This window comes from Gavia stellata, chromosome 3, assembly GCF_030936135.1.
Source record: "Gavia stellata isolate bGavSte3 chromosome 3, bGavSte3.hap2, whole genome shotgun sequence".
NCBI classification, from domain to species: domain Eukaryota; kingdom Metazoa; phylum Chordata; class Aves; order Gaviiformes; family Gaviidae; genus Gavia; species Gavia stellata.
The window spans coordinates 98,047,587-98,060,001 of NC_082596.1; the positions used below are offsets into that span (position 1 = coordinate 98,047,587).

The 12,415-nt window shown below is 49.3% G+C and overlaps 1 protein-coding gene across 2 annotated transcripts in view; it reads left to right on the forward strand.

The window, feature by feature from the left end:
* Positions 1 to 2,133: 2,133 nt before the first annotated feature.
* Positions 2,134 to 12,415, forward strand: part of GFOD1 (Gfo/Idh/MocA-like oxidoreductase domain containing 1) — a 70,635-nt gene continuing 60,353 nt past the window's right edge. For both annotated transcript variants that reach the window (XM_059815453.1, XM_059815452.1), the window contains exon 1: positions 2,134 to 2,386. In XM_059815453.1, the coding sequence (XP_059671436.1) occupies positions 2,134 to 2,386 (253 nt within the window). The remainder of the gene's footprint in view (positions 2,387 to 12,415) is intronic.

Here is a 12,415-nt window from a genome sequence, read left to right on the forward strand (position 1 = left end):
CATCCTGGGAACACCCTGTATAAACAGGTTTGAACGTCTGATGGAGAGCCCCAACGCAATCTTTGTAGTTTAAAGAAAGGTAATACCCCTGTGGTTATTTGACAAATGGATCTGGATTATGTTTCAAATGTTAGAAGCCAAAGAGTATCCATCTCCTTTGCTTCAGCGCTAATAGTGCATGGAAAGCAAAACATGTTTAACTTGCGGCCATCCTTTCAGCGTCTGTGCTTTTTCTAATAAAGAAGTGTTTGCTGTGAGATGGTGGCAGGAAAAAAAAAAGACCCCACCTTTTTACAGAATATGGGAAAGGAGTGCTGGCTTCCAAGCCTGGTTTTTTGAACACTGGTGGATTACGTTTACAACATTGTCCCCGGCACATTTCCAGGAGTCCCATACAGGAAAGGTTTGCAATTTCTTTTATCTTTTCTTTCCTTTTCCCTTTCCTCTCCCCTTTCCTTTCTTCTCATTCCTTCCTTCCTTCCTTTCCTTCCTTACACTTCTTTTCTCCTAGGAACTGGTAAAAAAGACATGTGGAAAAACATCCTTATTCTTATCCTTCAGTTGGAATCAGGAAGTTCCATAATCTATTTTTTTTTAAGAGTGAGACGGACAGCAGTGCAACCGTGCGGCACTCACCGGCGTACCCTACTTTCAGAGCAGCTGACCTGTGCGCAGAGCCGGGGCGGAGGTTCACCTCCGTGAGAACGAGCTCTGCACAGATCCGTGCGGGGCCGAAGGGCGCTGCGGTCCTTGGCCGCTCCTGGGCCCACCTGGCAGCCCCCGGCTCGGTGGGAGCACGGCTCTGGAGGCCCATCCTTCAGCTTGGCCAGGGGCAAAGGTGGGAAGAACAGGAGCTGGCAACGAGGCACCGCAGCGGTGCTGGAGGGTTTGATCTTCCGCAGTGCCGGATTCCACTGGCCAGTCCCTCCAACGGGGACCAACGTCACCAGTAAAGCCGAAGAGACACGAAGAGACACGAAGAGACATGACGTTTGTGCGAACGAGCGACTGCCTGGCACGGGACGGGTGGTGGGGACCTTGGCTGGGCATCCCGGCCGGCCCGGCGTGCGGGGCGCTCCCCGGGGCACGAGCCAGGGTGCGAGGCTGCGCACGGCGGGTGCTGGGGTTCAGGGCAGCTCCCCTCGTGCTTCAGGCCACCAAATTTCTGGAGAACTGTCACAGGCCACCAAATTTCTGGAGAACTGCCACAGGAGGAGACGGACCGAAGGCCAACAGATGTGACCAGCTCTTGCCAGTTTGCCGCTGTGACTCTCCCAGCCCTCCTGTGCCTTTGCCGGCCGTGACCCCCACGGCGGCCCATCACCACGGCCCCTCCGCGGCCCTCCCGTGGGGGACGACGCGGGTGGCCTCCCGTGCCCGGCGGCGCGGGGGGAGGGACCCCGAAAGCCAGCCGCCAGGCGGACGGGAAACCCCCGCGGGGCCTGAGAGCGCACCTACGGGGCGAGGGCTGCCGCGGGAGCCCGCCGCCCGCCCCTAACCCGGGGTACACCGGGCTGCCGGCGGCGGGGCGGGCGAGGCGGCGCCCGCCGGCTCCCAGGGGGCGCCCCGCAGCGCTGCACCGCCCGCCCGTGCCGGGGCCGGGGCGGGGCCGGGGCGGGCGGCGGCCAATGGTGCGGCGGGGGCGGGGCGGGCGGTGCAGGAACACCCGGGAGGTGAGAGCGAGGCCCCGCCCTCCCCGCGGCGAGCGGGCGCCCGCGGCGAAGATGGCAGGGGAGCGGCGCTGAGCTCCGCGCCGCCGTCGTTTCCCCCCCCCCCCCCTTCCCCCGCCCCCCCCGCACTTGTTGGCCGCCTCCGCCGGGGGAGGGCGGTTATCCCTGCCCGCCCCGCGTCCGTTAAGGGAGGGCAGCGCCGGCACCTCGGCGGAGGCGTGTGTGATGGTGCGGGCATGGCGGGGCAGCCGGCGGCTGCGGCGCTGCTGAGGCGGGGGGCGGCTGGTCCCGGTCCCGGCGGCGGCGGCGGCAGCAGCCAGCGGGGGCTGCCTCCCTCTCCCGCCCGCCCGGCGGCCGCCTCCCCCCGCCCCAGCCGGCGCTGAGGGAAGCAGGGAGCGCCTCGCCGTGCCGTGCCGTTGCCGCCCGCCCGCCTCGCCTCGCCCCCCGCCGCCTCGCCGCCGCCATGCTGCCCGGGGTGGGGGTGTTCGGCACCGGCCTGACGGCGCGGGTGATCGTGCCGCTGCTGAAGGCGGAGGGCTTCGCCGTGAAGGCGCTGTGGGGCCGCACGCCCGAGGAGGCGGAGGAGCTGGCCAAGGAGATGAGCGTCCCCTTCTACACCAGCCGCATCGACGAGGTGCTGCTGCACCAGGACGTCGACTTGGTCTGCGTCAACTTGCCGCCGCCGCTCACCCGGCAGGTCGCCGTCAAGACCCTGGGTGAGTGGGGGCGGCGGGGGCGACCCCGCTCCGGGCTCGGGCTGCGCGCTCGCCTCGGGCTGAATGAAACGAAACCCCACCTCCGCGCGGAGTTTTGCCTCTGCTTCGCTTCCCCCCCCCCCCGCTTCCCCGTTCATGTGGAGAGGGGCTGGCCGAGCGGCGGCTGCCCGGCGCTCCCCGCTGTAGCAGGCCGAGGGGCGGCGGGGGATGGCGCTGCGGCAGCCCGCTGCGATATCCCGCATCCCCGGCCCCCGTCGGTGCGGTCCCCGGCAGCAGGCGCCCGCCCCGCCGGGATGCTCGGGCAAGCCGGGGCAGGGCCGGGCCTGCCCCCCAGCCCACGCAGCGGCGGGGGGAGCGGCCGGGGGGGGAGCAGGTGTCATCCGCGTCGCGGTAAACCGGAGAAAGTCACGGTGAAAAGGAGAAAACAAGCATCCTGCCCGCGTTTGCCAGGCGGTTTCTATCCGCGCCTGGCAGGGGAGCGGGGAGCTGAGCATCGCTCCCGGGTTGGGGGGCACCCGCGCTGCTCGGGGGGCTGGGGGGTGCCGGCGCTGCCCCGGGCCGCCAGCGGCAAACCGGAGAGGGAGGTGGGAAAGGGTGACAGCAGAGGAAACGTCTTCACACCCGAGGCTTAATTAAGATCACGTACAAAGGGAAGGAGGGACTGAGAAACCAGGCATGCACAGTCGTAAGCTTCTCTGGTTTCAGGCGTGCAAAAATGGGCTGCATCTTGCTTTCTCTAAGTGGGCTCTGCTCTTTCAGCTTCCCCATCTCGGGTCCTTAAGCACTTGTTTTCCGATGGTTTTAAGTGGCAGTACCCTCCGGAGTGAGAAAGCCTTAATCTGTCCCTACAAATATAGGTGGGAAAGGGTAAAAGTGAGGGGAAAATGCTGTGAGTCATCTTTGTTGCAGAGCGCGTTGAGGTTAACAAGTCAGGGAGGCTGGTTTGGCTCTGGGGCTGCAGCTATGTAGGCTGATTGCTATCGCTTTCGGCCTCATAAATGTGTGGGGCACGTCGTAGTGTTACATTGCTACTGGCGTACTCGTTAGAATTAGTTACCATTCAAACACTGCTAATATCGCAGCCAGCTAGTGTTTTCAACCTTTAAGCGATTAAGGGAATGAAGGCAGCACCTGAAAAACCTTAAGTGTAGTGTAGGCATTTGTCTGGAAACCTTGCTCAGTGCTTTCTGTACTTGGAAATGCTTGTCTTTGAGTCAGAGAATTTGTTTGTCAATATATTACAATACATTTTTGACTTCTTCCTCAACATACAACGCTTGCACCAGAAGCCTGACTTGCTTGTCAAAATGATGCGTGAATGGATTTGTAATGTAGAAATACATAACCCGCAAAACATAAATGAAAAACGGTATCAGGGTAATGAGGTTTCATGTTTGACACACATGAATTTGGTGACAATTGTGTCAGTTTTCCTGTGACACACTTTCCTGCAGGTGTTGCTCTTGGAAGTGCCCCGGCTTGCCTGGGCTCCTGGAGGCAGAGTCCCCTGAGGTTTCAGGCAGACACCAGGCATCTGGTGCAAGAACAAAATTTCTGAAAAAAACAAAGAAACACAATTGGTATGATTTTTCCGGAGGGCTTAAAGTAACATTATGTTTTGGCCCTCTCTGAGTATTTGCAGCCAAAGAAGGGAGGGGGGCAGGAATCTGTTCCTGAACATGTGCTGAATTTATGAATGATGCTGAGAATTGATGTAGCTGAGATGTTACTGATAACTTGCTGATGCAATCTGCTAGCAACAGACTGGAATAAAAAAAAAAAAGGTGTTTTCTCCCTATTGATTGGTACTGTTTCATTCCCAGCTCCCTTTCACCTCTAAGTAATTTGGTTTCCTCACATTCCCCAATGCATGTTGCAGTGGTAGTAAAATGTGGGCGAAAATGTATGGAATGGTTCATTAAGCGTAGGGATTAAACATGTTATGAGGTGATAATGTGCAACATGTCATAACATGGTTTTTTTAGTGTGTTACTTAAAGGATTATTATTTACAGAAATGTCTCTTGGACTATAAGTAACTCTTCCCCCAGTTATTTCAGAGTTAAACTTTTACAGTTTGGGTTGTTTGGTTTCTGTTTTTTATAATTCAGGCATTGGATCTGTAACAATGAAAATTCTTGCATGTTCATACAGGTGCAAACACGGAGCTAGAGCAGCGGTTCCCAAACTACTGAGAGGAATACCTCCCTGCTCCTTCTTCCTCCCAGGCAGCTCCTTCTCCTGGTCCTGCTTGTGCTTCGTGGCTTGGGAGCTGCTGTGCCAGGGAGTGATTATTTTGCTTTAATCACTGGATTTTCTGTTTTGAGGGGAGGAGGAGTGCAATTGCATTCATCAAGTGGGGGTTTCAAAAGCCTCTGATAAGCAGGGGCAACATTGTATAGATTGAGGAAAGAAGCTGGAAAAGCATTCCTTACTATGATAAGGAAAGGATATGGGTCTTACCTTTTTTCTCTTTTTAAACTTGATTGATTTTTTTTTTTTTCTCTTGAGATTTCACACAAGAAACGCTACGCAGCAGCTGGTGATAGGACGTAGACAGGGATACCAGCGGTTTTACTCACAGATGGAGGCTTCAGGAGAACTAAACATGATGCCCTGCGTCGCAGCAGAGAAGGTTGGGAAAGACATGGGTTGTTAGTTAATACACCCAGGTCTGGCTTGCGTATGAGGGGAGGCATATCTGGCCTGGGAAGAGACAGGGACCAACTTTTCTTTTGTACCTGTATTTTATTATAAATTGGCTTGTTGCCCAAAGCTGTGTTTTCATTTGAGGAGGTTTCATTATTAAAAAGTAAAAGCCCAGGGAAGCAGTTGGTGGTGTTTCTGTCATTCGTCTAGAGCTGTGTTTACACTCTGAATTTGCAGCGTGTTCAAATCCTCTCTGGCCGATTTCTGACGTGGACTCCGGAGATGAAGGTGGTGTGGAACAGGTATCCCTGCAGCTTTGTTTAACTCGGACCATGCGATGCGAAAAACTCAGTTGCTTTGTTTTCAGTGGTACAACTGACATGTAGACGTATTGCTGCTCTAAACATATTTTTGGCATGGTGGCCCATCAACTGCTATTAAAACACAAATGTGTGAATGCACGCCCCAGCTGGGGAAGTCCCCGAACTGTGGCTTCCTGGAAGCTGGGCGGGGGAGAACATGGGAGAAATATGCCTTTAAACTTGCCCTGTTAAATTTTCCTCTAAGGCTCTGCTGCTCACCTCTGTTAGAAACAGGATCGTGAGCCGGGTCTGACTCTGTATGGCAGTTTTCTTAGGAGCTAGACCAATGTTGGGCAAGTCTCTGGAACAGACTAAGTTCAAGAGAATTGGAAACTAGGCTGGTTCGAACAATGATCAAAAGCCCGAATAAAACCTGTGGTGTTTTATGTGAAATATGCTGATGGCCTCTGTCACTTCTGTGTGAAAGGAATCAAATTCCCTGTTCGCTTCTACAAAATGGAGCTGATCGACCCTTTCTCTTTCCTGCCTCTGGTCTATCCTGCTCGCTTAGGAGCTTTTTTTGTTTATTGCTGTTTGTACCTCTTCCTGTAGTTGTGGCTGCTGAGCGCTTGCCTAATGCGAAACTAATGTCCCTATTGACTTGCTACTTGGTGGTCAAGAAAGATCAATGGTTGAGTATTTGGGTAAGTGTAGAAGAGAGTCCTAGTGTTGAATAAGGGTGTTTTCCCTTCTTACTGAGCTGAAAGGTTTGGTGCGTTTGCTGGAAGTGGTCTGCTTTTCCCCTGCCTGCATGCATTGGCAATACAATCATATCCAGTCCACACACAGAGATGTGTTTGCATGCGGGGACACAATATGCCACCAGAGTCCCTATTCGTGCTCAGCATCAGAAGAGTTGCTGGTACAGGCAATGTCACCCTCCACCTAGTTCAAAATTGTCAGTGCATGACTTTTCACAGTATAATCCCTCTCCCTTGTTCAATACAGTATGACATTCTTCAGATCCTGACTTAAACATTTGCCCAGTGTGACCAAATAGCTGCCACATCAGGTGAAGTGATTTACTGCCGGTGATGCTGAGAGGTCCTTGATGACATTTCATCCCTATGTTGAAGGGGAAGTCACAGCTATTTCTGAGTTTCTGGTCCTGTTGGTGCTTGAGTCAAGTCAATTCGGCTAAAGAGAACTTATTCCTGAGGTTCACATAAATGTTTCTGGGGAGCAAACGTTTTGCTTTTGGGAAGAGTTGAGTGCCAGATGTTTTTTAAAGCATGTCTCTGGAGATGTTACCCTTCATTGTAATTACAGTGGTTTTGCTTACTCTTTAACCTTAAATTAAGGACAGGAATGCTGAGCTGTGTCCTGAATATTCACTGCACGTGTTCACAACTATGTCTACATAGTATTACTTTTTTAAATGTTTATATTGTAGTAGCACATGGTAGGAGTCTACTCTGCCTGGGGACTATACAGAGTATGACTTTCCCAGCCCTCCAGAGGTTGTTCCCCTTAGAAGCACTTAAATGTGTTTGCTGGCCTGTGCTGCTTCTATACTTGATTGTGGTCATGAGGGAACATCTTTATTTAGAGAGAAATGTAAATAGTACTGTTCAGATCCTCACCCTCCCACCCCTTCCCAGGAATCACGGGCATCGCACAGGCTTGCAGTACAGGCCTGCTGTCCGGACGATGTTTTTGAGAACCCCTTGTTAAAGCACTGGCAATGTACCTCTGGATCAACCCCTGAAGTGGGAGGAACATCAGCTGCAGTGAAGTAATTCACAGATCTGATGCAATCTGTAATTAATTTCTACATTCCTCTGCACCCATGTGAATCAGGCAGAGTTTACAGGGTTGTAGCCATGGACAGGACTTGGTCCAGAGTTTGTAAAGTGGTTAGGATCCTTTGGGATGAGATGCTCTATTAAGGGAAAACATTATCATGATTATTTATTATTAATAGCAATGTAATATCTGTCCTGCAATATTGAGTTTAAATTTGACCTAACAGCAGTGACTTTCAGCAGAACATGCTCTTGTACTTGGAAGGCAGATGACTTTGCAGCATATTAAATGTGAATTATGGTCGTCTTATTGCAAAAGAAAAAGTCATATGTAGTGCTGTCTATCTTTAAACAGCAGAGCTAGCAAAAGGCTATGATGCTTTTTTTTGCACATATTAGAAAGTCAGTCCAAAGAGCTTCCTGGCAATCGGCTGCAAGTTGTCTTCCTACTTGAGTGATGATGGTATACCACAGAAAATGGCACCTAGCTCTTCCATTGGCCTTTTCAGTACTGCAGACCTTTAATTCCACTGCTGTTCCCGTAAAACTCCGACAGAGATACTGTGGGACTGGGCCTCTGAGACAGCTAATGTAAAGAGCACTGTTCAGGTACTGGTTAAAAACCAAACAAAGGAGGAAAAAAAAAAATCCCCAAATAAAACTCGTTTCTTTTCTGGCCTTCAAATCAAAGGCATTTTTTAATTTTTTTTTCCAGTTGTCCTGTTCTGTCTGAAAGTAACCACCAGTTCTGTTGTTGCAATGGTAGGGTAAGTTGGGTGCCCAGCATGGACCAGACTTTGGATACTGGGGCACCGAGCTCATGCCACGATGACGCACCCAAATTTGCCTAGACTAAGGAGCAGCCAGTTGTGATTGAAGCAGTTGTATTAAACCATGTTAGGCATGAAGACCATCACTGCGATCCTGTATCTGTTTGGGTCGCTTTGTGTTGTTGCACTTTTCTCCGTACTGGTTTAAAACAGAGTGCCTGGCCTCGGGGATCCCAAAAGGCTGCCAAGACAAGTTGCCATCTCCGGACCAGCGTGGGCAGCTGAAGCAGGATGGGATGAACCTCTTCAAGACTGCTGTGGGTCTAGTCTTGTGCCCACTCAGCTGGAGGCCACAGAGATGTGGAAAGTAGCAGCACTCTCAGTTTAGAAAGTTAAGGTCCTTCAGCTTTCTGCTCCTCTGTCAGAGGTTGCTGTGCCCGGTAGGTGAGCTGGCTGAAACAAATGCGTGCCCAAGGCCTCAGCCGCCCCACTTCTTGTGGTTTAAATAGCAAAATGGGATGCCGGAGCACGGACACCCTCCTTCTGGGGGCTCGGACCTTCAGCGCAGGAGCAGCGAGGGAAGTGAGAGAGGTGCTGGCCTCTGCCGCTGCCCATGTTTGATCTGTCACGCTTTGTTAGGCAGAGCCCATAGTCAGGGCAGTCATATTTTGATGAGGATTCTGTCTGTATTTCAAATACATGAGTCAGAGGTGGCTTTTGTCTTGTTTTTAATCTTTATGTAGGCAAGTCCTTAAGGCCCCTCTCTCTGTTTCACTGCACTTTGAACACTATTGTTCTTGCACTATTCTGGTCTTACATTGGTGTTAGCAATGGGGGCAAATACAGCTATTTTTCCTACCATCTGTGGTACTGGAAGAGCTCAGCTATTCAAAGATTAGTGCACGCTAGCGGTATTTCCATCGCAGGTCCTTTCAGGGCATTCTTGTCAGGGTTAACAGTGATGCATGGGCATTAGCCATGCTGTAATGTCTTGATTTGGTGTTGAAAATGGCTGAAAGAGGTAAGTAGCTCTCTTAGGCATGGCTTCTGATGTGGCTGACAAAGATTTGACTAATGTGGTGTTAACCAGGAAAGGGCTGGAAATAGTAAAATCGTCTCTCGTGAACAAAGCAGGCATTAGTGCATTGCTTCTAAAGGTGTAGGCGTGCGTGTCTAGCCTCGTAGCCATGCCAGTGAGGATCACCTTTTCTATTTCTCTTGCTAGCACAGTTGGTAAAGTGGATATCCCATAGACAGCATCTTGTGCAACTATTTTTTTCTTTAAAATGGCACAACTGTGCCATGGATGCTGTTAGACAAACAGAAAATGTGTAGCATATCTTTCTTCTATGAGAAAAGGAGAGAAGGTCCTGATAAAAGGTGTGTTTATACTGTTAGAGCTGTGCTCAGGCTAAGTGTTGTAGTTGTTTAACTCCTGGAGTAAATTATTGCATCCCTGTAACATGGGAAACAGCAGAAAACATCTTTTATCATTCTTCTTTTTTGCATAGCTTCGTGCCTTCATTCTGGCAGGCAGCGGCCACCGTAACGCCTGCTGCGGTACTGAGCTGTCTGATCCCTCTTCAACAGACCTTTCCTCTGTGACTTCGTCTTGTTGCTGGGTTTTGGGATTTGTGCTGCTGAGTGCTCGGTGTAGGTAAAGGACAGTGGACTTTGGGAGCTCTGCAGATGAAGGACTTGCGTCCTGCTTCTGTTCTTCCAGGTTTTGAAAGAATATTAAATAATAAGGGAATTAAGGAAGAAATATTAAATAATAAGGGAATTAAGGAAGAATGTGTAGATAAATGTAGAGAAAGGAAAATACATTGGGCAGATAAAATCACTAGGTTTTCAAGCTTCCCACTGCTGCCTCTTTTCTGTCTCTTTTTTTATTTTTTTAAAGCCCTCTCATGCCTGAGATTGACACCGCATGACATGGATAGTTGAGCATAGCCCCTGATGGAGGTAGGGTAAAAACTCTGCAAGATGCTAAATATGTTGTTCTGTCCTCTTTTCTTGGAGAACTAGGTAAATTGTTTTGAAGCATATTACAACTTACTGTCCTTTTCTTTCTATGTGCAGTAGATCTTGCCTGTTTAGTTGTAGTGTTGACAAAGCACCGAGGATGAAAATGGAGTTAAATTTCTAGGATGGCCAAGACTGGTGTTCTTCACAGGGCACTGTAATGCAACAACACCCTTCGCTCTTAATATCAGTTTGCCACAGCGTTATCCGGAGTTGCTACGAATTGTTCTGGTTTCCTCAAACCGCCAAAGCAGAAGCATTTACCCTACTGCTTTTTGTTTATTATTCGTATAATAAACTCTTAGCTCATAAGAGTGAGCTGTCGAAGTCAGAGACGTAATTTACAATGTCAGCATGCAAGCAGGTAACAAAAAATGATTTCGGGTCTTAAGTCTTGATTTAAACAAATTGATTTAAATGGCTGTGTAATTAAACAGGAACAATCCCTTGTGTAGGTTCCCTAAATTGATTTAAGGCCTGGTCTACACATAGATTTTTTGTACCAGTGTAATTATGACTGCAAGGGGTATGATTTCTTTAATGTAATAATTGCTGCGTGGCCATTGGAAGTCCAGCTGGTGTGACTCCTGGCCTGAACACTGTTCTGCCAGCATAATGGCAGCTGTGTTTGGTACAGGTTATTCCCACTCCTGTGCAGGCATAAATTGTCGGTTGCATATATATTTAGAGCGTTTAGCTGGTATAAATGTGTCCATGTTACTGGTGTAGTCCAGCCCTAGATGTGTTGGTACAGCTGTACTCTGCATAAAGGTAGTTGATGTATTAATTTAGGTGGTTTATTGTTGTGGACTCTGAGAGGAATCCTGTTTGGCTTTTGAGTCACTGTGAGGTTGGAGACTTTTGAGCAAAAGTCCCCAAAAGGTCTAAAGAGTTTTTCTGTGCTTGTTCAGGAGCTGGCAGTGCTGAAAATGTGGTGGTGAAGAGCAGAGGAGGCTGTGCCTTGCTGCACCGCACAGCTGGCACTGAACACCAATGTCAGACAAGACTCACGCACCTGGCAAGTGTAAGCGTAATTATCCTTGAGCACCATGGATGCCTCTTATAGCTGCATTTCCAGATGGTGGAATTGGCATCCAGGATAGTATAAACACCGGATCTTATTAATACACAGGTCTGCAATCTGACCCACAGGTTAACAGGAATTTTAGGGAATTGTGGAGGATGAGAGTTTACCTCCCCCCTTCTCCTTTGGAAAGAGATGATAGCATCCTTTGTTTTAGCACAGCCAGGGCTAATGATGAAAGTTATTATTTATCAGGCCTAAGTATGAGCATGGTGAAGAGCAGAGAAAATGAGAACACGGTGTGAGGAACTTGGTTGGTAGTAACATAAGAATAAACATAATGATTTATCACAGGAAGTAAAATTACTTTCCTCATTTGCTACTGTGCCAGAGTTTAACCTCAGGGTGAAAACTGGTGCCTTCAATTCCATCACAGCAGCAGTCACAGCTTTAGTGAAGCAGATGGGGGTGAAAAAAAGGTAGCAACTTTGTTTTGCATTCTGATGTTTCCATGGCTTTTATCAGCAATAAGGACCCTTGTTTTGGCACTTCCTTGCAGTGAATGTTTGGCAGTCTTCAGCTCTTCCATCTGGCCACTTTTTGCCAGGAAATGCCCAGAAGGGAGGTCATGGTTGAATTAAATACTGTCTCTAGGGGACTGGGCTTCACATGGCTAATGAGAAGCCTTAATATAGAGAGCTTTTCAAAATCCAAATAGAGTCAAGCAAGGAGAGAGAACTATAAAATAGTAGCTATCCTTTCTGGGCTGGAGTGACATTGCTCAAAAATGTGAAACCAAAGGCTAGACTGAGCACTCGGAATTCTTTCTCTTGGTGTCCGTACATATGCATTATATATAGTTCTGTATGTGTGCATATATGTATAAAAATGAAAAAAAACAACATTAAGGTGAAAAAAATATATAAATTAAAAATTCCTGGAAGTCCCTCCCCTTCCTTCACTTCCTCAGCCCATAAAAGACAATGCAACTGTTGCTGTTTCATGTGGGGATAGGAAGGGGGAGAGAGAATAGCTCGAAGAACATCTGGAACGGTTGTAGCCAAGCTTTTGCATGTTAAAATAAATTCCAGAAACGTGCCTGAAAGATGCCTGTAAAAGCTTGGATTCTGATCCTGCTTGCTCCACTGTAAATGCAAGTAGAGCTCTACTGGATCGAAGGAAATAGTTGAAACTTACGGTGACATTACTGAGAATACATTGTGGCCCGAAAGAAAAGCTCCCCACGCCGCAGGGAGAGGAGCCTGGCCTTGCAGATCTGTGTCCTCTTGGCAAAGGTGTCTCTGTCAATTTAGGAAATGATTGGTTGGAGTCTTGGGATGTGGTTCTGCAAACCTTTACTTACTTCAGTAGTCGTCTTGAAGACAAAATCCTTGATTCCTTACAGGGAATATTTGTCAGGCGCAATAATTCACCTAAGTAGGAATTTGCTTGCAA